Source organism: Lepus europaeus, chromosome 18 (genome assembly GCF_033115175.1).
Source record: "Lepus europaeus isolate LE1 chromosome 18, mLepTim1.pri, whole genome shotgun sequence".
Lineage (NCBI taxonomy): Eukaryota > Metazoa > Chordata > Mammalia > Lagomorpha > Leporidae > Lepus > Lepus europaeus.
In genome coordinates this window covers 22,447,200-22,473,790 of record NC_084844.1, presented here as the reverse complement: position 1 = coordinate 22,473,790, position 26,591 = coordinate 22,447,200, and the positions used below count along the sequence as shown (strand labels likewise).

The following is a 26,591-nucleotide window of genomic DNA, read 5'->3' as shown; positions in this document are numbered from 1 at the left end:
ACTCCCCACCTTAAGGGCCTAGTTGATAGTTTCTAGACAAATTCCCAAGAGGAAAACATATGCAAAGAAAATCCTCTGTTTTAGCAACTCAGTAAGAAATAACAGAAATGTAGACTTTGGCCAAAGTAATCAATGGCTCTTATTTTCACCTCCAAGACTGGATATATCCTTCACCAAGGCCATCTGGAAGAATGATGCCATGAAAGAAAGCTAAAGTCCCAGACATTCACTTCCCTAAAAGTGACACAGATATAATGTATTTTGGTTGCTCTGTGTGTGTGTGTGTGTGTTTTGTTTGTTTGTTTCATTTTTTCAAAGTAGATGATTTTTCTACTGTGGCTAGTTCTACTCAACTCCCTAAATAGCAGAGGTCCTTGAGAACCTTTTCATTTTTTGCCTAACCCAGAGGCTCCAGAAAGTTGCCAGGGTGGGGTAGGCATATCAGAAAACTCTGTTTTTATACTTTCTCCTAGGAGTTTGCTTTCCTTAGCCAGGCCTACAATTTCAACTATCTATGCCATCTGCAGCATATGTCAGAAAACAGCCGAATGCTAAAGCTGTAAGAGGCAAAAATTCAGAAGAAAATAAACTCCTGGATGATTGGAATTATGTGACTGAGTTCTGTGGTTAATACAGACCATCACTCATTGTTAAGAGGATGGGCAAACCTCAGAACTTCACGTGCACGCAACTTGCAATCATCAGATCCCCTCACCTCAGAGTTACGGTAACTCAAGCACGGCAGATGATTATCAGTCACCTGTAGACATGATGACTCAATGTGTATGAAACTCAGAAGGGGTAAGCTACAGTAATTGAAAAGCCAACAGCTCACGTTTCTTTAGTCACACACTCATAAAAAAAGGTTACTCAAACCACAAGAGTGTAACTGCTTCCTAACCTGCACAGAGCCACTGGTCCAGCCTCTAGTCAAATCACACACATCACACCTTTGAATGATTCATTGTACCAGCTTCAGGCTGAATTAGAGGTCTTATTCCAGTGAAAATACAACAGTAAGTTCTAAGTTTAGAAAACAGGGCTGCCTGGTTGGGCTACTCCCTACCTATAATTAAAAAAAAAAAAAAAACCTCTAATATCTTGGCATTGGTAACTCTAAACCGAGAAACCATTTGACCTGAATTGATGTAATGTGGTGAGGGCATATGGCTGTTGGCTTCTAACTGCCAACTGGGAAGTGCAGAATCACAGACTAGAAACTAAAAGGGGCTTTAACTGAGCATGTGAACTCACACCTGTCTTCAGGATCAACAGTCAAAATCCACCACCCGAATCTGTTTACTTCTGGTGTAAAACTTCACAGTAATGAGCACTGTGCCTTATATTCAATATATAATGACACTAATAATAATAGCTGCTTTTTATCAAGCCTCTTCTGTATACACAGTGTTGTCCTATATACTTTGAAGACTGTCTCATTTGATCAGCCCTTTCAAATTCTCATCTCTCAGTCAGATGAAGAACCCAAAGCACAACTGGTCTGATTCAATTTCCAAGGTCACCCATTGGTGAATGGAGAACTGGGATGCAACCCAAGAGCCCAACATATCTCAGTATATATATATGTGTGTGTGTGCATGTGTGTGTGTCTGTGTGTGTGTGTTAACTGTCATTTCCTGGCTGTTATTTTGCCCATAGCTGCATGTTCCCTCCACAAGCAGTGACTTCAGATTCTCCACTGAGGTGGTTCCTATAAGCAGTCAAAAGGGGGCTAAGTGGTTGTAATCACTTTTGCCACATGGGCCAGCACAGGCATTCAAAAAGTGTCTCTGATGTCCAGAGGTGATGTGAAGTCTACAAAGTGCTTAACAGAGTACCTGACATGTGTAAGCACTCAAAAAGTGGTAGATCTACTATTATTTGCTCAGTACCTTGTTAGATGCTTTGAGGAATACAAGCATAACTGCAATCCAGTAGAGAAGAAACAGGATTTACACAGTTTCATTACAAATCAGTACCTTCAATGCTATGTGATAGAATGCAGTATAGAGTAGCTAGAAAGTGGAGATAGAACTATGGGCCACCCTTCAAATGTGCTACACATAAGATAGGGCAAATATTCATGTATTCTTTCCTTTAAAATCTCCTTGTAGCCAGAGGTGGTGATGGTAGTCATGGTGGTAGAGACAGTCATATCTACAACAAGGAGCTGATTACTAACTATGCCAGGAGGGCAGACAGAGAATGGAGCAGAGAACCGGGGTGGGGGATGTGGACAATGTGGACTTTTAAGGCAGCTGTGAGAGAGGGTGCCCCAAGAACCTGGAAAGAATGACTGCACAGTAGTGGGAAAATATTACATAGATGTGGGAGTAGTAGTTCCTTGTGATCAACATAAAGGTCTAGTTGGCTGAAATGGTAAAAGAAAAGGTAAGGGTAGGGCCGGCGCCGCGGCTCAATAGGCTAATCCTCCGCCTAGCGGCGCCGGCACACCGGGTTCTAGTTCCGGTCGGGGCACCGATCCTGTCCCGGTTGCCCCTCTTCCAGGCCAGCTCTCTGCTGTGGCCAGGGAGTGCAGTGGAGGATGGCCCAAGTGCTTGGGCCCTGCACCCCATGGGAGACCAGGAGAAGCACCTGGCTCCTGCCATTGGATCGGCACGGTGCGCCGGCCGCATCGCACCAACTGCGGCGGCCATTGGAGGGTGAACCAACGGCAAAAGGAAGACCTTTCTCTCTGTCTTTCTCTCTCTCACTGTCCACTCTGCCTGTCAAAAATAAAAAAAAAAAAAAAAAAAGAAAAGAAAAAAAGAAAAGGTAAGGGTAGGCCGGCGCCATGGCTCACTTGGCTAATCCTCTGCCTGTGGCGCCAGCACCCGGGATTCTAGTCCCAGTTGGGGCGCCAGATTCTGTCCTGCTCTCTGCTGTGGCCCGGGAAGGCAGTGGAGGATGGTCCAAGTGCTTGGGCCCTGCACCTGCAAGGGAGACCAGGAGAAGCACCTGGCTCCTGGCTTCGGGTCGGCGAAGCGCTTGTCGTAGCGGCCATTAAGGGAGTGAACCAACGGAAGACCTTTCTCCCTGTCTCTCACTGTCTATAACTCTCTCTGTCTCTCTCCCTCTCTCACTGTCTAACTCTGCCTGGCAAAAAAAAAAAAAAAAAAAAAAAAAAGTAGGGGTGGGCATTTGGCCCAATAGTCAAGAATTTGGTAGTGGGACCGGTATTGTGGCTAAGTGGGTTAAAGCTGTGGCTTGCAGCATTGGCATCCTATGTGGGCACCTCTTTATTTATTTAGTTAGTTAGTTATTTACTTGACAGGTAGAGTTATAGACAGAGAGAGACAGAGAGAAAGGTCTTCCCTCTGTTGGTTCACCCCCAAATGGCCTCCACGGCTGGCGCTACGCCTATCCAAAGCCAGGAGCCAGGTGCTTCCTCCCAGTCTCCCATGCAGGGGGCACCTCTTTTAATCCAGATCTCTGCTAATGCACCTGGGAAAGCAGTGGAGGATAGCCCAAGTGCTTGGGCCCCTGTACCCACATCAGAGACCTGGAAGAAGTTCCTGGCTCGCGGCTTCAGCCTGTACCAGTCTTGGCTATTACAGCCATTGGGGGAGTGAACTAGCAGATGGAAGATCTCTCTCTTTGTCTTTCCTTCTCTCTCTAACTCTGCCTTTCAAATAAATAAAATCTTAAAAAAAATAAATAAAAGAAGAATTTGATTGTCATGCCTGCAGACCACACTGGAGTGCCTGGGTTAGAGTCCTGACTCTGGCTCCCCAGTTCTTGTTTCCTGCTAATGTGGGTACTGGTAGTGAGCAGGTGATGGCTCTAAGTACCTGGGTCCTTACCACCCATGTTGTAGACCTGGACTGGGTCCTTAGTTCCTGCCTTGGCCCAGCCCAGTCTCAGGTTGTCGCCTGCATTTGGGACAATGAATCAGCAAATAGGAGCTCTTTCTCTGTTTCTCAAACTATAATAATAATAATAACAACAACAATAAATTAGAAAACACAAGGCTCACACTGTGGTGTAGCAGGTAAAGCTGTCAACTGTGGTGCCAGCATCCCATATGGGCACAAATTACCTGCTAAGGCACCTGGGAAATCAGCGGAAGATGGCGCAAGTCCTTGGGCCCCTACAACCATGTGAGATGCCTGAAAGAAGCTCCTGGATCTTGGCTTGGGATCTGCCCAGCTCCAGCCATTGCAGCCATTTGGGGAGTGAACTAGCAGACAGAAGATCTTGCTCTCTCTTGTTATGTCTCTCTGTCTCTGTCTCTGTAACTCTGACTTCAAATAAATAAATAAATCTTTTTAAAAAAAGAAAACACAGATTGGAGACAAATTGTGGTAGGCTCAGAATGCCTGAGTGGTTGGATTTCATTGCACTGAGGAATCATTGAAAAATTTTTTGAAGAGGGTAAACTATTTGACCTTTAGAAAAATTAAAAAATTCAATATTATAATCACCATGATAGGATAATATGAAATATTGAGGTTTCTTTAGGTATTTAAGTTTCTCAAATCACTTAAATGTGTTTGCTGCTACTCCGTGTAGTTTCCTGCATGTATTACCACTTATCCTTACTGCAAGCACATATCATTCCTCCACCCACCCCAAAGCAGGTAAGTAGTAGAAATGGAATATTCAACAATCAAGACGGCTCTGGTCTCAACTTACACGGGTCTAAATTATAGACACCTCTCCAGGAGAAAGAAAACAGGAGCCAGAAAGCAAGAAGCAGCAGGAAGGAGGAGTGAGAATAGACAGCAGCCACCTGCTAAAGGCCATACTGCAGAATGCAGAAGTCTTTGTCCTCTGGGAGGCACCTGGGTCGCAGGGGAGACGGTTCTTTCTCAAGGAAAGAAACCCTTGAGGGAGGACAACTTCCCTTCAACGGGCTTTGCTTCCAGCAGGGCTCACTCCTGGCAGAAAAGGCACCTCCTGTGGCACACAGGACAGCCTGCTGTGGGTGCTGGGTGACCTCTCTTCTGGCTGCAGTGCCTTCTAAATGTAAGTTTAGTCCTGCTCTGTTGCCTGCCAGCTGTGTTCCTCCATCTCTGATCCTCCTGCCATTGATACAAGGGCATGCATGGGTGGTTCCTAATACTCCCAAAATGCTATGGCCTTGTAAGGCTTATGGGATACTTGATGACAGGCTTTTGGGAAGGGGTGGGAGAAGGTCCTTCATGCTTTCAGATACAGGTTATCAAGCTGTTTCCTGTCACTCTGTTAACCAAAGCACGCTATTTCTCATTAACTACTTCACAGGGAGAAGCAACAGTGTGTGCTAAAGTGTTAAAACCTCACTGACGTCTTTACTAGGGGTGAGTGAGATTTTTTCTCATGCTCTTCTCCACATTAAAACTTCCTTTAATAAAGTGGTATGTAAAATGAATAGTTAAGGAGATGCTGTGGTAACCACTAGGTCTGAATAACCTGTTTTGGGGGAAAGAATGAAAATCAGGAAAAACAAATATGCAGAAATGCAATCATTTTTCTCTTTCCTCTGGCAGAAAAATGTGGTCTCCATTTTGAGCTAAGCATTTGAGGTAGCTTAGCTCGAAGAACAAACAAGTTTTTAACAGAAGGACAAGATTCAGAGAAATGAAAACCCTTAAAAGGGTTAGGATGCTAAAAGGAAAGTCTTCTTGTCTTTTGACAAGAACAACTGAACAGAATTTTTAAAAATTTCAATTATTTTTAAAATTTATCTGAAAGGCAGATAGAGTGTCCATTTATATCCTATTTGACACAGAACAATATAAAATGTCTTAAAGAATTAGAAAAAAAGTTTCTTTTTCTTTTCCTTAGGCAATTATTTAACTTAACTCTTTAATAGAGGGATGCTGTTGTGTTTGAAAATGTATTTAGACTTGGCCGGCGCCGCAGCTCAATAGGCTAATCCTCCGCCTTGCGGCACCGGCACACTGTGTTCTAGTCCCGGTCGGGGCACCGATCCTGTCCCGGTTGCCCCTCTTCCAGGCCAGCTCTCTGCTATGGCCAGGGAGTGCAGTGGAGGATGGCCCAAGTGCTTGGGCCCTGCACCCGCATGGGAGACCAGGAGAAGCACCTGGCTCCTGCCATCGGATCAGCGCGGTGCGCTGGCCGCAGCGCGCCTACCGCGGCGGCCATTGGAGGGTGAACCAACGGCAAAAAAGAAGACCTTTCTCTCTCTGTCTCTCTCTCTCACTGTCCATTCTGCCTGTCAAAAATAAAAATAAAAAAAAAAAAAAAGAAAATGTATTTAGACTTACTCCAATACATCCCTCTTCCTCAGTTTCTTTTTCTTTTCCCTTCCTTCCTTCCTTCCTTCCTTCCTTCCTTCCTTCCTTCCTTCCTTCCTTCCTTCTTCCTCCCTCCCTCCCTTTCTCTCTCTCTCTCTCTTTTGACAGGCAGAGTTAGACAGTGAGAAAGAGAGAGAGAGACAGACAGATAGAGAAAAAGGTCTTCCTTCTGTTGGTTCATCCCCCAAATGGCTGCTAAGGCCAGCGCGCTGAGCTGATCCGAAGCCAGGAGCCAGGTGCTTCCTCCTGGTCTACCATGCCGGTGCAGGGCCCAAGCACTTGGGCCATCCTCCACTGCACTCCCTGGCCACAGCAGAGAGCTGGCCTGGAAGAGGAGCAACCGGGACAGAATCCGGTGTCCCCACCGGGAACTAGAGCCCGGGGTACCGGCGCCACAGGCAGAGGATTAGCCAAGTGAGCCGTGGTGCCAGCCCTCTCTCTCTCTCTTTAAATATTTATTTAATTTATTTGAAAGGCAGAGTTAGAGAGAGAGAGGGTGCATCAGAGAGATCTTCCATCTGCTGGTTCACTCCCCAAATGGCCAAAATGGCTAGGGCTGGGCCAGGCTGAATCCAGGAGACAGGAGCTTCTTCTGGGTTTCCCACATGAGTGCTGGAGCCGAAGTACTTGGGCCATCTTTTATTGCTTTCCCAGGCACATTAGCAGGGAACTGAATTGGAAGTGGAGCAGCCAGGTCTCAAACTGGTGCCCATATGGGATGTTGGTGCCAAAGTTAGTGGCTTTACCTGCTACACCACAATGCCGGCCCCCTCAGTTCACTTCTAATGCTACCATAGGTTATGATCTCTAACTCAGCAGGAAAAGCTGACCTGGAAAAGCTACCTTCACAATTCAAGAGGTCAGGAAGCCAAGAATGGACCGAGTGCTAAGCATGATTCAGTCAAATGAGTCAAGCAATTTTCTTTAATTAAAAAAAAAAAATCTCTCAACAAAGGTTTAAGATATAAGTGAATACCCATGAACAAGTATACCATGTTCATGACAGAGCACTTAGCCATTTGAATGACGAATGTATGGATGAACCAGCAAATGAAAAAACAGTACTTTCCTAAGTAAAATAGATGAATGTTGAGCTAATGAAACTGCTTTTCAAATTTTTTATTTATTTACTTATTTTTATTTATTTGTTTGTTTGATAGGCAGAGAGACATAAAGAGGGACAGACAGAGAGAACTCCCATCTGCTGGTTCACTCCCCAAAAGCCCAGAGCAGCCAGGGCTAAGAACACAATCCAGGTCTCCTCCATGGTGGCAGGAGCCCAGTTACTGAAGCCATCACTGCTGCCTCTCAGGATCTGCATTAGCAGGAAGCTAAAATCAGGAGCTGCAAACAAGCATCAACCCAGGAATGTTGATGTGGGGTGCAGGCTTCTCAGTCCTATGCTAAATGCTTGCTTCATAATAGTTTTTTTCAGAAGTCCACTTTTAACAACATCTTCCTTAGGAAAAAAACCTAAAATACATGATATGGTTTATAATATAAACACCATATCTAGTGCAGCCTTGAGAAAAAAAATTACTGAACTATGCACATGGGCTTTAAAAAAACAAAAAGTAGGCCGGCGCCGTGGCTCAACAGGCTAATCCTCCGCCTTGCGGCGCCGGCACACCGGGTTCTAGTCCCGGTCGGGGCACCGATCCTGTCCCGGTGGCCCCTCTTCCAGGCCAGCTCTCTGCTGTGGCCAGGGAGTGCAGTGGAGGATGGCCCAAGTGCTTGGGCCCTGCACCCCATGGGAGACCAGGAGAAGCACCTGGCTCCTGCCATAGGAACAGCACGGTGCGCCGGCCGCAGCACACTACCGCGGCGGCCATTGGAGGGTGAACCAACGGCAAAAAAGGAAGACCTTTCTCTCTCTCTCTCACTGTCCACTCTGCCTGTCAAAAAAAAAAAAAAAAGTAGTATTCATAATTGCTGCTTCAGATGTGTTTTCTTAGCTATCGCAGATCTATAGATGGGAGAAGACTTCCTGTGCTGTCTCTTCATTTCACAGATGAGTAAACACAGAGGTCCAGAAAGGACTTGGGATTTTCTAGACACACAGAGTTCAGAAATGACAGAGTTAGAATCAGAACCTGTGCCTTCTGGCTTCAGAGACAGTTCATCAAAATATAATAAAATAAAATCTTCTCAATCATTCTGTGCCTTGAATCCCTGAAGTTGCTACCTCAGCTCAACTGAACAAGAGCCAACTCTAGTAGGTTTCTGAGTCAAGCACAGAGAGAACATGATGGTTCAGGAAATAAACCAGCACCCACAAAATCAGAGCCCCTCATTAGTCTGGAAGTGAAGGAATGAAAATCTCATTTGGGCCAGTGCTGTGGCATAGTAGGTAAGGTCGCCACCTGTGGTGCCAGCATCTCATATGGGTACCGGTTCAAGTCCTGGCTGCTCCACTTCTGATCCACCTCTCTGCTATGGCCTGGGAAAGCAGTAGATGATGGCCAAAGACCTTGGGCCTTTGCACCCATGTGGGAGACCAGGAAGAAGTTCCTGGCTCCTGGCTTTGGATTGGCACAGCTCTGGCCACTGCGGCCATTTGGGGAGTGAACCAGTGACTGGAAGACCCCTCTCTCTCTCTGCCTCTCCTCTCTCTGTGTAGCTCTGACTTTCAAATAAATAAATAAATCTTAAAAAAGAAAGAAAGAAAGAAAATCTCATGGTTTCAATAGAATGGATCCCTGAAGCAATAGGCAAAATGGCTTGGATCTGATTATATGAGTTTCTAAACACACGGACATGCCAAACCAACTTGTATTATAGTAAGTAGAGCTTCAGCTCAACTACACATTTAGGGCAACTATAAGATCTAGGTATTTTTTCTTAAATTTTAGTTCTCTTACACCAAAACGCATTGACCATAACTGGACTGAAATTAAGTCACTTTACATTGTTTTTCTTGCCCATCTTTCCCTTTGTTCCCCCCTATATCAGCTTAGGACATTTTTAGGGTCAAAACTTTCTCTAAATTAACATATAGTCTTAGCATACAAAAATGATCCAAGCCTTTTGTACTTCAGCCTTCACATAAATAATGCTTAAAGATATATGAGCAATGTTTTAGAACAAAGTCTTGGAATCACACTTGGTCCACTATATCTAAACTCTACATAGAAGTGTCACTACAGGCCACATGGTGGTTCTCATAAGAAGAGGGGATAATGAAGAGGGGGATCTCCCTAGGCTGAAATCTACCAACTTTAGTCTGACACAATTTAGGCATAAGTGACTAAGGTGTGTAAAAACCTTTCAGCTAAGCAAAATAAAATGAATAAGCAGAAATATCAAGTTAGATAATTTTGAAATTATTTTGGGTTCTTTTAACATATCTCTATAGGTCACATAGAATGTCTGCTGTATAAATATCTCAACCAGAATAAAATTTAGCCAGATTTTAAAACCAGGCACTTAATATCTGTAAAGGATATTGAAAAGAATAAACACAAAAAGGATTGAAGGAAGAAATCAATAGCAGGCAAGGGTCTTTGGAAAAGGAGACTGGCAGGTTTCTAAAATATGTTGGTGTTGAAGGAGGTATATTTTCATGTGATAATTATTTTGTTCAAATAATTTTTGTTATAAATTACTTTATAACAAAATTGAAACTTTTAATTCAGCTGCCTTTTTCACTAATACAAATCTGTTTTAAACAACACAGTCACATATATGTAAACATTTGGGAGAATTCAGCAAAATATCTTCCATTTGGAAGCCCTGACACTTTAATGAATATAATCATTTTTTAGTCATTTCATCCTGCTTTATTTTTGACAATGTGAAAACTAGTGGCATAAAAATTAATGCTAATAAGACACATGATTGAATCAAACATTGTTATTTAAATCTGTTTGCCTCCCAAACCATTTTGCCTTAAAGCCAATTCTCAAACTTAAGAAAAATAAGGCAGTATGTTAGAGCATGAAAAAAGTTTGAGCACACTAGCAGAACCTACTTGTACAATACAATTACAAAAGATTACAAAAGTGCTATCTCCAGCATCTTCCTGGCGTAGATTGCATAAACTCTCTCATGCGACACATATCATTCACTATAAAGAGGAAGGAAAAGCATTTTTAACCCAACCTGCATTTAGGAAATTGGATACCCAATGCTTCCATCTTCTGTCATTAAGATTCTTTAACATCTTTTGTTCTATTTGTTAGTGCTATCAAAATTTATCAAGAATAAAAGTAAAATGGAAAACCAGTTACCTTATTTTAAGAGATTGTTAGTAAGGGCCTGTGTAGTAATAACCTGTTAGCTAATTCACACTATCTGCTAACAGCAGCAGGAAAAAGGCTTGCATTCTTACCAATGAATTTTTGAGGCATTGAGCTTTTTCGTTTTGCCACATTGCTTGCTAATCTGTCCAGAACGAGAGCTCTTTCACTTCCCATCTCTGCTTTGATGTGTCTTGCCTCCACACTTGCTGGTTTGGAAAAATGAAAAAAGGAGAGGAAAAAGAACACATTGGTAAATAGGGAGAAAAGGAAATAAACTGGAAAGAAAAGTGTCCGAGGTCTTCTGTGCGCTCTGCATTGTTACCTGTTGGTACTACTGAGATTCTTGCCCAGGTACCTGCCGTGGTCAGTGAAGCCGACAACAGGGCACATTCAAATCTTGCAGTCTTATGCTGAGATGGGAAAGCCCAACCCATCCCCAACCAGCACCTTCATTAGCAAGAGGAAGTATTAAATAAACAGCCTGGACGTGGTTGGTTGCAAAAAGATAGATAGATGGAGATCTTCTAACCCCCTTCAGCGTCCTTTCTGATTCTGAGTAACTGCGTGTGACACCTGCAGACTGACATAATTCTTAACAACTTTGAAAAGAAAAAAAAAAAAAGTATGGTGCCCCAGATTTACTGTTCTGTTTATGTTAATAGCACTTTTGAAAATAGATACACTCACCCAGATAGCAAAAAATCTACTCAGTGATTTGTGTATTGAAATTCTGAGGGTTTTTTTTTTTTTTTTTTGTCAGCATGCTCCTCTCAGATCCTATCTTTCATATTCTATTTCTCTGGGCCTGCATTATCTGTTTCATATGCTGTTCTTTCAAAACTGTCTCAGTTAAAATTTCCCTGAGCAACACTTCTGTCTTGAAATTAAAGAACAATTTGTATAATGTACTGCTATTATTTTTCTAATGAAAAATATGAATAAAAATTGCCTAAGATCATGGGCTAAATTGTCAGTCCTGGAAAAGATCTTTGGATGGCAGTAGGCCAGTGTTCTCACACCTGCCTGCATATTAGGATCACCTAAAGAATAAATAAGAAATACCTACACCCCGGCTCCCCTTTCAGAGCAATGAAATTGGGATCACTGATACAGGGGCCTGGGCAACAGTATTTTCAAAAGTCCCCTGATAATTTTAAAATGAAGCCAGAATTGAGAACCACTAGAAGAATATATGAACAGCACCAATATATAATCAATTAGAATAGAGAATTAGAATACATCTGTATAATTTTTATTTATTTATTTTTAAAGATTTATTTTTATGAAAGTCAGAGTGACAGAGAAAGAGGGAGAGACAGAGACAGAAAAAGAGATCTTCTACCTGCTGGTTCACTCCCAAAATGGCCTCTGGGGCCAGAGCTGGGCCAGACCAAAGCCAGGAGCCTAGAACTCCATTTGGGTCTCCCAAGTGCGTGGCAAGGGTCCAAGTACTTGGGCCATCTTTCACTGCTTTCCCAAGCACATTATCAGAGAGCTGGATCCAGAAGTGGAGAATCTGGGACACAAACAGGAGCTCCAGTATGGGATGCTGATGTTGCAGGCAGCAGCTTAGCCCACTGTGCCAATGTTACAGGCCCTTAGAGTATAATTCAGAGTGGCCATATCAGAGTGCCTGGTTTGAGTCCTGGCTATTCTGCTTCCCTGTCCAGCTTCCTGGGAGGCAGCAGATGTTGGCTCAGGTACTTAAATCCCTGCCACCAATATGGGAGGTTTGGATGGAGTTCTGAAGTTCCATGGTCTTGGCTTCTGCCTGATCCAGCCATGGTTTTTGCTGACATTTGGGGAGTGAAGCAGCAGATAGAAGATCTCTCCATCTCTCTGCCTTTCAAATGAAATGAAAGCAAAAAAAATTTTTTTAATTCATAGCACAATTTACCTTGATACAGCAGACAGTATCCAGTAAGATGTCATCTCTAAAGTTTAAAGAGAAACCAACTGTTCTAAAGTTTGAAACTTTAACACTTGAAGCTAGCCTGAGCCAGGTATTAGCAAAAAAAATTTTTTTTGGTAAAGGGTCAGATAGTTAATATTTGAAATGTGTGGGACACACAAAGTCTCTGTCCTTTGTTTTATTTTATTAATTCTGCCTCATACCCTTAAAAAAGATAAACTGCTGCCTGTGGGCCTGGTTTGCTCTCTCCTGCACTAAGCAAACATATTGCAGTGCTACAAACATTTCTGTTTTATTATAAGTATTTGTGGAGGTCTAAACTAAAATGAAATATCCATGCATTTCTAATTCTGCTAAGAAAGAAGAAATTGAAATTAGTTTAAGGGACTAAGCCAGTGATGATTACAGAATGGAATTTTTCCTCCAAAATACTCATATATGTAGGCCTGGAAGTTGTCAGTGCTCATTCTGTAACTGAAGAGCATGATGTGTTTGCTGGGTAAAAAGATTCTGATACAAAGAACTAATGTCACCAGTTCCACAGTCTCCTAGACATTTAGTACCATAAATGGACATGCCCCAAAAAAAGAGAACTAGCCACCTTTGAAGGAAATAATTGAAGGGAAAGCCCTCCAGGGTAAGACATCAAGTATGACCAGGATGAGACCCAAATCTGAATTAGAAACAGAGAATTCAAAGTACTAACTATTTTTCATTTTATTAATGGCATTAAAAAAATTAAAAATGTTCAGCCAGCCATTATACAAAACATTATAAAGTTCAGTTTTTTCTTTTTATTTATTTATTTATTTATTTTTTATTTTTTATAAAGACTATATGTCTTTTTTTTTTTTTGACAGGCAGAGTGGATAGTGAGAGAAAGAGAGACAGAGAGAAAGGTCTTCCTTTTTGCCTTTGGTTCACCCTCCAATGGCCGCTGCGGCCGGCACATCATGCTGATCCGAAGCCAGGAGCCAGGTGCTTCTCCTGGTCTCCCATGCGGGTGCAGGGCCCAAGCACTTGGGCCATCCTCCACTGCCTTCCCGGGCCATAGCAGAGAGCTGGCCTGGAAGAGGGGCAACTGGGATAGAATCCGGCGCCCCGACCGGGACTAGAACCCGGTATGCTGGCGCCGCAAGGCGGAGGATTAGCCTGTTAAGCCACGGCGCCGGCCAGTTTTTTCTTTTTAAATTCAAGAATAAAATGAAACCTGGCTCCAAAAGTGAGTAAGAGAAGAGGATGGTGATAGTGATAATATTTACCAGTAAATTTCTTGTCAAAAATAATCCTAGGCTCTACAGAAATAAATCAGAGCCTAGAGTCTAAACTGTTAACAGCTATTGTGAGGCCCAGAATAAAGTTCTGGGTTTTGGACTAGTGGAGTACTGCAACTTTAGCACTTCAGCTATTGGACAGGACACCACTGTTGAGTGAAGTGGGTCAAATTCTGTCCAGCAAAGGGATAGGTTTAAATGACCAAACAGGAAACTATTATATATATATTATTTCCTTTCACACAAACCACCACCAGATGTGGCACTACCCAAAGCCCCAAGGGTAGAGAGATGAAAGACACAGGCTGGAATCTGAAATAAGTTCCTGAGGGTGTTACAAGGAGGTTTTTTGTTGTTGTTGTTTTTTGTTTTTTTTTTTTAGCAGCAGGAGAAAGGCAGTGAAGTTTATGCTCTGACCAGTAACATTTATTCTGGTTGGAGCAATTCTAAGAGGATTAAATCCAAATGACCCTATCTTTACTAGTAAAAAGACTTACAGTGAAATGAAAATAAAAACCAGATCTCTTGGAATTTTTACCTTTTATTTCCACTTACCACTATTCTTATCAGTCTCTTGGCTCTCATGGCCAAATCATTACCTGGGACCTATCCATGCATTATTCTGCCAGTCTAGTTTTCCCATTGGCCTCTCAGCAGTCACAGTCTACATTATACCTAAGTCTCTATCAGTGACAACAAACAGTTTCCTGGGGACACGTAATCAACATCCTCTGCATTTGTGAGGATGCTGAAGCATGGACACATTGACCTAAATAAACATAATGAGGGCATGTCACTAAATGGCAACTTCTGAGATAACATCAGCTTTTATTCCTGGTTACCCATCAAGCTAGTCTTGACAGTCATTTCCACATAAATCTTACACAGTAAGTGAGTGACCAAATACCTAACATTTGTAAAAAAAAAAAAAAAAAACAAAAAACAAAAAACAACAAAAAAAAAAACCAAAAACGGAGAGTTCATTCATGGACAGCAAATATGAGACATATTTGTTAACTCACCTTCACTGAGTTAACTGTGTTTTCTAATTGCCAACTTAGACAAAGGCTCACTTTTTTTTTCTTTAAAGATTTATTTATTTATTTGAGAGGCAGAGAGAGTGTCTTCTATCCATTGGTTCACTCTCCAAATGGCTGCAACAGCCAGAGCTGAGCAGATCCAAAGCCAGAAGCCAAGAGGTTCTTCCGGGACTCCCGTAGGGTGCAGGGGCCCAAGGACTTGGGCCATCTTCTGCTGATTTCCCAGGCCATTAGCAGGGAGCTGAATCAGAAGAGCAGCAGCCAGCCAGCAGTGCTGTGGCACAGCAGGTAAAGTCGCCGCCTGCAGTGCTGGCATCTCATATGGACCTCAGTTGGAGTCCCGGCTGCTCTACTTCTGATCCAGCTCTCTGCTATGGCCTGGGAAAGCAGTAGAAGATGGCCCGATTCCTTGGGCCCCTGCACCGGCATGGGAGACCTGCAAGAAGCTCCTGGCTCCTAGCTTCAGATCGGCCCAGCTCCAGTCATGTGGCCAACTGGGGAGTGAACCAGCAGATGGAAGAATTCTTTCTCTCTCTGCCTCTCCTCTCTCTGTGTAACTCTGACTTTCAAATAAATAAATACATCTTTAAAGAAAAAAAAAAAAAAAAAAGAGCAGCAGCTAGGACTGGATGCCTGTGCTGCAGGCTTAACCTCCACCACAGCACTGGCCTCAAAGGCTCATTTTCAAATGAATATGATGCACTCTCATTCTGTTTCCTAAACTGCCAGCTTTTTGCCTTGCAACTGTTTGCAGCTGATATACAATACTGGTCACCCTTTGAAACACAAAGAGTCACTTAGTGGTCGCACAGTCTCTTTGGAATTACAATGGAGTTTAGGTAGTGCACAGGAAAGAAAAAATAAGGGACTGTGGCTTTGGTCCTCTGTCCCAATTTTAGGGCCCAACTGTCTATACAGTCTAGACTTGTTATCTTGCCACATCATGTCTCAGAAACGCAAGTAGAGGGAAACCAGTTTGGCAAGAGAGTCAGGGAACAAGATAATGGGTTTACATGATGAAATAGGAAATCCGTTCCTGGGTAGTGTTTGGCGGTTTAATGTTGCAAGGGGTGGGTGTACATTACATGGGATGTGGCAAGGAACAATTTGCACATGTGGTTCATGATAGAGCACAGGAGATGTAGAACTGTAATTCTGGATCAATTTTCCTTTGTGCCACTTGCTTGCTACAGAGTGAATGTACCAATATTCATTAGCAAAGTGATTTTAAAGATATGTTGAAAAAAGTAAACAACAAAATGTAACACAAAATTAAAATCACAAAAATAGGTTCCTACCTTTATTCTCTGCACAAGTCTTACTAGTATAGTTTTTAGCTAACTGTTTCCATTATGCAATTTCTATCTCAAAGTGATTGTAAGGTTAACTATGTAATGTGTTGTCTTTTGTTTTTGTTCAAAATCCTTCATTAGATCTTGGAGTGCTAAATGGAGCTTAAACAAGAGGCTTTGCTTCCTGTCTTCTCTATGGTGTGGTCAGTCAGTAGCTAATAGAGAGTGAAACAAAGGGGTGTTATTATGCAATAATAATTGTCTACCAAGAGACAGCTATTAGAGATGGATGCAGGATCTCACAAAAAACTTTTATAAAACTGTTGCCCTTTGGAGCAAGGAAAATGAATGCCACTTCTTATATTAGTTGGGAACATAGACATATATTTTAAACTTTTCCTTTGGCAAAAATACAAGTTGGTAAAACATAACTTTATTCTGAAATCATTATGTTTACATTAGCTAAACTGAACCAATGAGAATGAAGATGAAAGGATCTAACTCCTAGGTTCAGAATCAAATATAATTACTCAATTACTTTAAAAATCTTACTGCTGCTAGAGCTCACTGTTATATAAAAATAAGTCCTGCTGTAAGAATTCATAAGTGTGAAATGAGGCTAAATCAATCTCTATACCAGCTGTTGGTCCCTGTCTGGAATAAGGATCGAGCTAATGAGACAATGAAGTCCACATCATCTATATTTTTTCCTCTTTTCATGAATAATCCATTAAGATAGGAAAACTGGAATATTTTGAGAATGTAGCTCATGATATCTGGTATAGAAACTTGGACTGAAGCAGCAACATTACAGTGTTTCTATTAGCCCTTTGTATTGTATCAATAGATCAAATGTCTTATTGGATGGTGGGTTACATAGTTCTGAAACAGAATCTAACACAGAGAGAATTCCACAAATGCTATCTCAGTAAAAGAAAATGACTGTCAAGGCCAGAAATGCTGTCACCCATGACTTATATTCTTTTGCAGGCTAGTCTTTAGTACAAGGCCTTTCCATCTGCATCCACAAAGGTTTGTCCCAAAGCTTGGCACTCACAGGATGCTACAGTTTAATTTACAATAAAGATTTGATGAACAAGTGCCGCCTCCACAGTAGTGATGGAGCATCACCACTTTAAAGGTGAGGGATGAAGGTGTAAGGTATACTGTACTGCTCAGACTTGGAATGGAACATTTGCCCACACTGCACTCTCAATTTTAAGAAAAAAAAAAAAAAAAAAAAAAAAAAACACCAGAAATGAAAACCACATGCAGAGCAGTGGCAATAACTAAAGGACTGGTTTATATTATATTAAACATTCTTTATACTTTGGATCTCAGGAAAATTACAGGAACTGTTTGAAACAAAAGAGTAATATATTGACTGGCATGCAGTATTTACACTTGATGAAGCTGTGACTTTACACATTTTGTAATCTGAAACCACCATTACAACATATTTGTCAAAAAATCAAAACTTGCTGACTTTGTTAACCCTTTATTTTTTTATCCATCAAACCACTGCATGAAATGCAAATGAACTCAACCTCTGTGTTTTAGCATTTCCTGAATCACCTAACACCATTGGAGACAGTTGAAAAGTTTCTTTTATTATGTTACCTAATTTTAAATTCATGTAAAAGGTTGTGGGAATAGAGTAAGGTGGTGATCTTATTTCAAAATCAATAATTTTGAATTTGGAGTATTCTTTACAAATTTTTCTCCCTACTTTCAGGGAAAAAAAAAATACAGCCAATCATGTCAAAAAGTAGGGAAAAAACTCATCCAAATGTCTACTGATGGATGGACAAATAGAATGTGGTAAATCCATACAACAGACTATTATGCTGCCAAAAAAGGAATTAAGAGCTGATACACATTTCAACATGGATGAACCTTAAACACATGCTAAGTGAAAGAAGCCAGAATAAAAGGCCATATAGTCTATAATTCCATTTACATTGAAATGTCCAGAGAATGTAAATCCACAGAGACAGAAAATAGATTAGTGGCTTCTAGTGGCAGAAGTGGGAACGGGAGGTGTCTACTAAGGATTTTTTCTAGGGTGGATGGAAATGTAATATAATGATGATGGTAGTATAACTTTATGAATATGCTAAAACTACTGTACTGTACACTTTAAAAAGGTGAATTTTATGGTATGAGAATTACATCTAGAGTTTCTTTAAAAATAGAATATATAGCTAATCACAAAACAACTAAAGTTGTAGAAAAAAAAATTTTTTTTTTGACAGGCAGAGTGGACAGTGAGAGAGAGACAGAGAGAAAGGTCTTCCTTTTGCCGTTGGTTCACCCTCCAATGGCCGCCGCGGTTGGTGTGCTGCGGCCGGCGCACCGCGCTGATCCAATGGCAGGAGCCAGGTGCTTCTCCTGGTCTCCCATGGGGTGCAGGACCCAAGCACTTGGGCCATCCTCCACTGCACTCCCTGGCCACAGCAGAGAGCTGGCCTGGAAGAGGGGCAACCGGGACAGGATCGGTGCCCCGACCGGGACTAGAACCCGGTGTGCCAGCGCCACAAGGCGGAGGATTAGCCTAGTGAGCCGCGGCGCCGGCCAGGTTTTTTTTTGTGTGTGTGTGTGTTGTTTTTTTTTTTTTTTTTAAGGAGTGAACACTTCTCTTTAGAAATAAGAAGGAAATCCAACTTTTTGATTAAACTAAGGATGCTACCAGGATAAACAGCAGAAGCAGAACAAACCAACAGAATTCAGTTGGCCAACTCTGAACACTATAAAACAGGCTGTATCTGAAACACAAAATTTCTCTCATTTAAAACAGAGATAGGTTTTTTTTAAGGTTTATTTATTTATTTTTATTGAAAGGCAGAGTGGCAGAGAGAGAGGGAATGAGTAACAGCCTGGGCTAGGCCCAGTTGAAGTCAGGAGCCTGGAACAGTATCTAGGTCTCCCATGTGGGTGGCAGGGACCTAAGTACTAGAGCCAGCACCTGCTGCCTCCTGGGATGCATTATCAGGAAGCTTAATTAGAAGTTAAGTATCAGGGACTTGAACTCACTCTCCAACATGGGATGTAGGTGTCCCAAGCAATTGTTTAACCCACTGAACCACAACATCCAAAAGAGGAACAGCTTAAATCCTAATGATTTCCATCTGATTATTCCTGAGTTTCACATTATTTCTGCTATATTTTTGTAATACTTTTGCTTTAGGCTGTTCAAATGATTCAACTTTTGCAACTACTCTTGTAGAAGTCCAAATCTCAGGACAATTTGTTCTTACTCTAAATAAGCAGTAGGTTCAAGCAACCAAAGAAAAATGTCAGACAACCCAAGCTGCAAAACCAAGCTGATGGTTGACTGGACAGGACAAAGGACAACTGCAGAGATGTGACATGAAATGTTTCAGGTTGTTTCAGCCAAAGAATGAAAAGGAAAAAGACTGCAATGGATACATGGAAAGATATCTAGTAGTTCAACCAATAGCCAATAGGCATCTAATTCAAATCAATGAACAAAACAGGAAATCCCCAAAGACAAATATAAACATCACAATAAATCATACAAGTAGACAAGAGAGAGATCTTCCATTTGCTGATTCACTCCTCAAATGGCCACAATAGCCAGGTTTAGGCCAGTCTGAAGCTAAGAGCCAAGAACTCCATCTTGGTCTCCCACATAGGTGGCAGGGGCCTAAGCATTGGGGCCATCTGCTGCTGCTTTCCCAGGTACATTAGCAAGAAGCTGGATCAGAAGCAGAGCAGCAGGAACTTGAACCAACACTCTGACATGGGTTGTTGGCCTTGTAAGTGGTGGCTTAATCCACTGTGCCATAACGCCCATCCCCACTGAAGACTCTACAGGGCTTTACATTTGAGTCCCAGAACCTCTGTACTTGCTGTTTCTTGGTTATCTGCTGGGCTCACTCCTCATCCCTTTAAGTCTGTTAAAAGGTTATCTTGTGGAATCCTTCTGTGATTCATTGACACCCCTCAATACCTGCTTAATTTCTTTCAGTAACACTTAACTACCTTCCAACCTTCTCATAGAGTTTGCTTTTCTACTTTGTCCCTAATCTGCCTGCCTTCATCAAAATGTAGACTCCACTAGCACAGGATTTTTAAAATCTTTTTACTTACTCCTGTATCTCACACCCTTAGAACAGTAGATGCTCACTAAATGTGTGTGGAACCAGTGCTGCATGAACTCACCCGTGTCCCCCAGGTCAGGGCTCTGAAGGAATGTACGGCACCGCTCCTTGTGCTCCTCAAGGGAACTTCTCTGCTTGTAACTCCTTCCGCAGAACTCACATTTGTAGGGTTTCTCAACTAGAAGGAGAACACAAGGGGCACTCAATGACCCTCAGGGGCTATAGGGGTCCCATATAGGAAGTATACTGGGGCTCTGAAAACTGCACTAGAAATATTGACTAAAGCCAGGGTAGTTGGATACTTTTGAATCTACAATACTTTTAAATTTAGTAAGCTGAAATAATGTTATGATCTGATTGGTTATTATACCAACAGGGTTCTCTGAAAGGATCACACCCTGTCACAGAGAAAGAATTTGAATTTAATGACTACCATTTAACATAGTGTTTGGGCTTCAGGTAAAATCCTGTTTTTTGGGAAAAAAATAAAAGGCTCTTTTATTTTTCAAGGAGGTTAGTGTGGTATAAGAATGAAATAGGATGGGATTCCTTATTTTGTGACATCCATTTGATTGTAAGGAAAGAATTCTGTAGTTCTGTGTGAGTTAGCCATTCAGCCAGACACTGATGGCCTTTACAGAACACTGACCTAATTGGGTGAATTGAGTTCATCCTTGCCAAATGGCCACAGAAAAGCATAGGCTAAAACAATAAAACTGAATTAATTAACTAATAATAGAATTAAGGATGAATTGCAAAATGACCTCATATACATTTCTAAGATGAGCAAAAAAATTTCTTTAAAAGTTCACCCAGACAATTCAGGCAAACTTTGTCCTCCTAAGTCCCCCAAATGCTTCATTGTTTGAAAGATATAAGTAATAACATAAATGCTGTGCAAGGCTGGCCTTTCCAATTTGTTAAATATACCCTATGAATTTGTAAGAGTTTTAAGGACCAAAATTTGTATTTTCTAACTCTTCTTGATCTGTTTAAAACATAGAATTTAGAATTTAAAGCACTAAAAGATCTTTTATGGAATCCCAAATTAAGATAAATGAGGCTTGGTAGGACTAAATACATTAGAATTCTGCATAAATTGGGATCCTCTAAAATCTGTTTTAAAAATGCCTATCGTTGATGTTTCCTCACTTGAAAAAGGCAACACAAGAGACCTATTCAAATGTTAGGGAATCAAACCTATCCTTAGTTCATTACTTTGAAAAATGAGCTGAAAGCAGAGACTTTTGGTGGGTTTTGTTGGGGCTGGCTTATTTAATCCTAGTCTCTTGAAATGTGATCGGTTTCAAGTTTTGGGCTGGGCTTTACTCAAAACAGTAGATGTGGATTGATACAAAAACAACCCCCCCTTTTTTTTTAAACAATTATAATTTTGTCAGATAACATCAAGAACATGAAGTCCCAAATTTGAAAATAAACTCAGTCTCATTTTTCTGGGAGGGAAAGTCTATGTGTTAGAAAAAAATGTATTATTCTCTTGCTTGCTCAAAATAAGGAGTAAAAACATCAAGAGAACATATAGCTTTTAACCAATTCTTATCACAGTTCATCTTTCAGAGAGTAAAAGCAGGTTAAGCTGATTAAGAGGGAAGTTGGATTTAAGAAATTTAGCCCAGACTGGCCAAAAACTAATCCTCAAACAGTGATTTATCCGCAGCTTACAGTTTTTTTTTTTTTTTTTTTAAGATTTTATTTATTTGATAGGTAGAGTTACAGACAGTGCGAGAGACAGAGAGAAAGGTCTTCCTTCTGTTGGTTCACTCTCCAAATGGCTCCAATGGCCGGATGCACCAATCCAAAGCCAGGAGCCAGGAGCTTCCTGGTCTCCCATGCAGGTGCAGGGGCCCAAGCATTTGGGCCCATCTTCCACTGCTATACCACGCCACAGCAGAGAGCTGGACTGGAAGAGGAGCGGCTGGGACTAGAACTGGTGCCCATATGGGATGCTGATGCCACAGGTGGAGGATTAACCTACTGTGCCACAGCGCTGGCACCTGTCCAGTCTATTGAATGGAGAGAGTGTGTGTACATGTTCAGATGTCATGTACACATTTTAGGAAAATCGTCTTTAATAAAGTTTACCATAAGAAAATACTGATGGCTATAACTTCCTCACAAAAATTTAAATGGCATTTTTATAAGGCAGGCTCTTCCTGTCTGTGTTGTTCTCCAGGGGAGCAAGGATGTTGAGATCATCTCATTGAGGCAGACGGAGAGCAATTAATGCTCTAATGGAAGTGTAATTAGCCCTAGAGGTCTCTGCTGTCGTAACCCTTCAGAGCAAGAATGACAGATTAAAACCTCCATCCTTAACTCTTTCCAGTTTCCACACTGGGCTCTGAGGAACCTACAGTTGCTAGACATGGGGTGCTCATTCTCTCACTTACCAGAATGTGTTCTAAGATGCCCCGTGAGCGCATCTCTTCTCTGGCACGCATAGTTGCAGAGGTGGCACTTAAAAGGTTTTTCCCCTGTGTGCAGTTTAATGTGGCGGAGGAGGTTACCTTTTTGAGTAAAAGATGCCCCACACTGATTACACTGGAATGGGCGTTCACCTTTAAAAAGAGCAAAAAAGGAGATTACTAATCAGTAGGTGAGTGCAGAAGCATATGCACAGATTAGATGCCTATGGCAAAACTCAACTTTTAGACAGTTTCTGTCCGTAATAGAATTACTTCTGAGGTGTATAAGTGTTAGGTCTTCTTTATGGAGAGAAAAAGGACCCAGCTAGCAGGACTATTTTAGGAATCATCTTGTCTTCAGTTAGAGCAAGTAATAAGAGTAGCTCTGGAAGTGTTTTCCAGATGTTAGTTTTTATAATACTTGGCATTCTTTTAAAATATAATCTCCTCTAAAAAAGAGTTACAGACAAGTTTTAATAGGATGTTAAGGGCCAGAAATGCTTCTTTCTAAAATCTTAATATTAGATGTCTCTCTTGGCTCAGGGGGAATTACTGTGTGTGTACCCATTCCTACAGACTACCTGTTATTGTCTGAAAGCAATTTTTTTAAAATTAGTAATAAAAACTATATTCTTTAATCTACCAAAGTTGAACCAGGTACAACAATCTGCTTTTATTAAAAGTATTATGCAAAAATACATGAAAAATTTCTAAGAAGCAAATAATACAATTCAATCCCTAATTATTAACTAAAGAAATTATTTGGCTAACTTAAAAACACTGTGCTCACTGAAGCCTTTTTTTTTATTCAAAGCATTTGCAATATGTTTGCCAAATGCATTGATAAAACAGGAATAAAAATATGGCAATGCAGACAGGTGGAGATCCATCAGAGTGATAAATCAAGTCATCAGAAGTCCTTTCACTTCATTTCTCGTGTGACTGCATCAGGACAGAAGAAAGGAAAAGGAGTGTATTTACCAGTATGGCTCCGCTTATGAACCATTAAGACATTGAAGCTAATGCAGGACAATCCACACACATCGCAGTTCATCTTCCCACTGGTTGGCCTGCTATTATCATATGAGACAACATGTCTCTCCAACTTAATGTTTTCATATTCATTATATTCTCTTGAATAGCTGTAAGGGATTTCAGGCTCTTCCACATTTCCCATGGGCTCTGGCTTTAAAACAGTCTCATCTCTTTCATTGTATTCATCTTTCATTTTCATTGAATCATCTGCAGGGAAGAAAAGGCAAGAATTGAACAATGACTGTATGTGGAGCTACCAGACCAGCTCAAAAAGCAAAGACACATAACTGCCAAATACCAAATGAAGCCAACGTAAAATTGTATATCCACAAGACAGGGAAACAACATCAGAATGATCACTCAATATCTGAATTTAGAATCACAGTCAAAGAAAAACACACAGACTCACAAACTTGAAAATAGATGAGAATGTTTTGTGCTATCCAGAAAATTAGAGATAACAGATTTTTAGCTATGACTACTCAAAGCAACTATGAAACAAATATTTTGAACAACTCTTCTCTAGTACTAGTACAGAAGAAAGGTTCTCAAATCTAGTACCTTTTTGCTTGACTGTAGTCAAAAGGCAAGGTGCTCTTAGGTTTCAAACAGAAAATTACTGTTTCAATCCTTCAGATGGATCTACTTTAAGCCAGTAAGATTGAGAACTGAAGAGTCAACATGATTCTTCTGATTCTTTAGCCTTTTCTTCTTGCATGTATATGAACTACTAAGCCATGTCTCATCTCCCTGTCTCTTCTTGGAACAGATAAAAACACAACACTGAATGTAGAGGAAGCTGTCAGTACTAGTGAAATAGTGTTGAGAAAGATAAAAGGGGAAGTAATTCTTTTACATAATTTAAGGAGCTACTTCCATGACACAGGTAAATGAGGTTCAATATGAGCAAGGGAAAAGGTATTCATACCAAAGATAAGGAGAACTAAAGTCAAGACCCTAGGATTGCAGGACTGGCTAAGAGAGGAGAAAATAGGTCAAGAGTGTTGGCTCACCAAATATTATTTCCAAAATAGCTATAACACTCTTCTAGTGAAAAACATAAAGAAGGGCAAATTTATGTATTGAATAGGAACAAACCTAAACATTCACCTGACAAGAGGATTTTCATGTATAAATATATAAAATGTTATATAAATGATTACTTTTTCAAACATTGATTCTTAGGAAAAGGAAGTTAGACCTCCTCATGAGGAATTGCAAATCAATGGGATTTAGGGCTGGAAGGGAGTTTATAGATCATTTCATTCTTATTTTTCAGATCAAGAAATCTGGGAGCAGACATGTTTTCAGGGATTTATCCAAACTTATACAACCAGTTGCTGGCAGAGGTAGGATTAGGGCACTAAACTTGACCCTGAGCTATCAGTTACTTAGGTTTGATTTCACATAATTCACGTATAAGATCTAACTGGCTTATTACCAACTATACTCCACACCCTCTTATCAGTGGTGTAGATGTTAACACCAAAACACTCTTAAAAAAGATACTTAAAAAAAAAAAAACTACATCCCTTCAAAAAACATCAATAAGTGTTGTTCCTGTTGCCACACAGGAGGAAGTACAACTGCAGCTGTGCCTGGCTTGCTACCTTCAACCCAAGTTTCAATTTTCACTTCTATCAAGGTTACCTTTCATCTGTATTAACCATGTTTGCTTAACAGAGCAAGACAGGGCCTAACCACCAACAAAGGAGCCATAGCTACAACACTGTTCCTCTGCCTCTTACCACAATTCATGGTTCACAACCTTTCACTCAGAGATGCAGGGCTGTGGGATAAATTCAACATGTTTCAAATTTCCCCATCCTGTGCATCTGGGTTATAGATGAATTGCTATCAATGAGGGTCATTTCCTTCTTTCTCTGGACAGGTCGTGCCTGCTTTCATTTGGAATTGGTTTGCTTAAGTGGTTTTTGTTTTTAAACAATTTTTTAAGAGAAGGATGCACCTGAGGCTTGTATACTCCTCTCTTCCTCCATCGCTCCAGCTGTGGGTGCTATCCCACCAAAGCTTGAGTGCTCTTCAGTTTGCATGTAGGCGTTTAAAAGAACCTCAACGGAAAAACTTGACTACTGAAAACCAACAACGGCAGACAGAGAGGGCCAGCAGAAAAAAGGATCCTTTTCATTTTAGTTAGATGTGAATCTGACCAGACTCAGGCTATTCCATGGTTAGTATACATTAGACAATACTGAAGATCAAAGTGTAGGTTATTTCTGAAAACAGAGGACAGAAGATCTGCTGTTTTCCTCAGAATGTTGGCCTTAAGTAGGCCTTCTCTGGGAGTCAATACTTTACCAACTCGGCTCAACCTCAAACCTTAGCTTTAGTCCTTTATGATTTGCCTGTAGAGCAAAGAAGACAGTATTTGAGACAATGGGCCATAAAAGAAAGGGTAAGAGTCACATAGCAGGGATGAGGGAAGTCACTTGGACTGACTGGACCAAAAATGTTTCTGCTATAGTTGCTGGTTTGCTTTAGAGTCTTATCTAAAAATGACCTGGATAACCTGTCTGAATTGTTACTGGGGATCAGCAATTTACTATGTGAGTGTAAAAAGAGAGGAATGGTGGGATAAATTAAAATATAAAGAGGACTCCTGAGAGATTATCAGGCTTAGCACCCAGCCTCCAAAGACAGTCTACCGAAACAATGAGGAAAAGACATCAGTCCATTCTTTTTTTTTCCCCAAATTTTATTTATTTATTTAACTTGAAAGGCAGAGTTACAGAGACAGAGAGGCCAATGAAGCCGGGAGCCAGGAGCTTCTCACACATGGGTGCAGCGGCCCAAGAATTTGGCCCATCCTCCACTGTTTTCCCAGGGAGCTAGATCAGAAGTTGAGAGAAGTGGAGCAGCTGAGACTTGAACCAGTGCCTATATGGGATGCTGTCACTGCAGGAATATATAACCCGCTACACTACTATGCCACAATACTGGTATTCCCGATACCAGTTCATTCTAATGAAGAGATCCTTCCCATTCCT

At 41.1% G+C, this 26,591-nt stretch overlaps 1 protein-coding gene across 1 annotated transcript in view; it reads right to left on the bottom strand.

The window, feature by feature from the left end:
• The window catches only part of IKZF3 (IKAROS family zinc finger 3), a 114,766-nt gene that overhangs the window by 3,843 nt on the left and 84,332 nt on the right, over positions 1-26,591 (bottom strand). Inside the window, exons 4-7 of the mRNA XM_062175069.1 lie at positions 23,530-23,790; positions 22,534-22,701; positions 20,187-20,303; positions 10,573-10,689 (exon numbers count right to left, since the gene is read on the bottom strand). Coding sequence (XP_062031053.1) covers positions 10,573-10,689; positions 20,187-20,303; positions 22,534-22,701; positions 23,530-23,790 — 663 coding nt within the window. The remainder of the gene's footprint in view (positions 1-10,572; positions 10,690-20,186; positions 20,304-22,533; positions 22,702-23,529; positions 23,791-26,591) is intronic.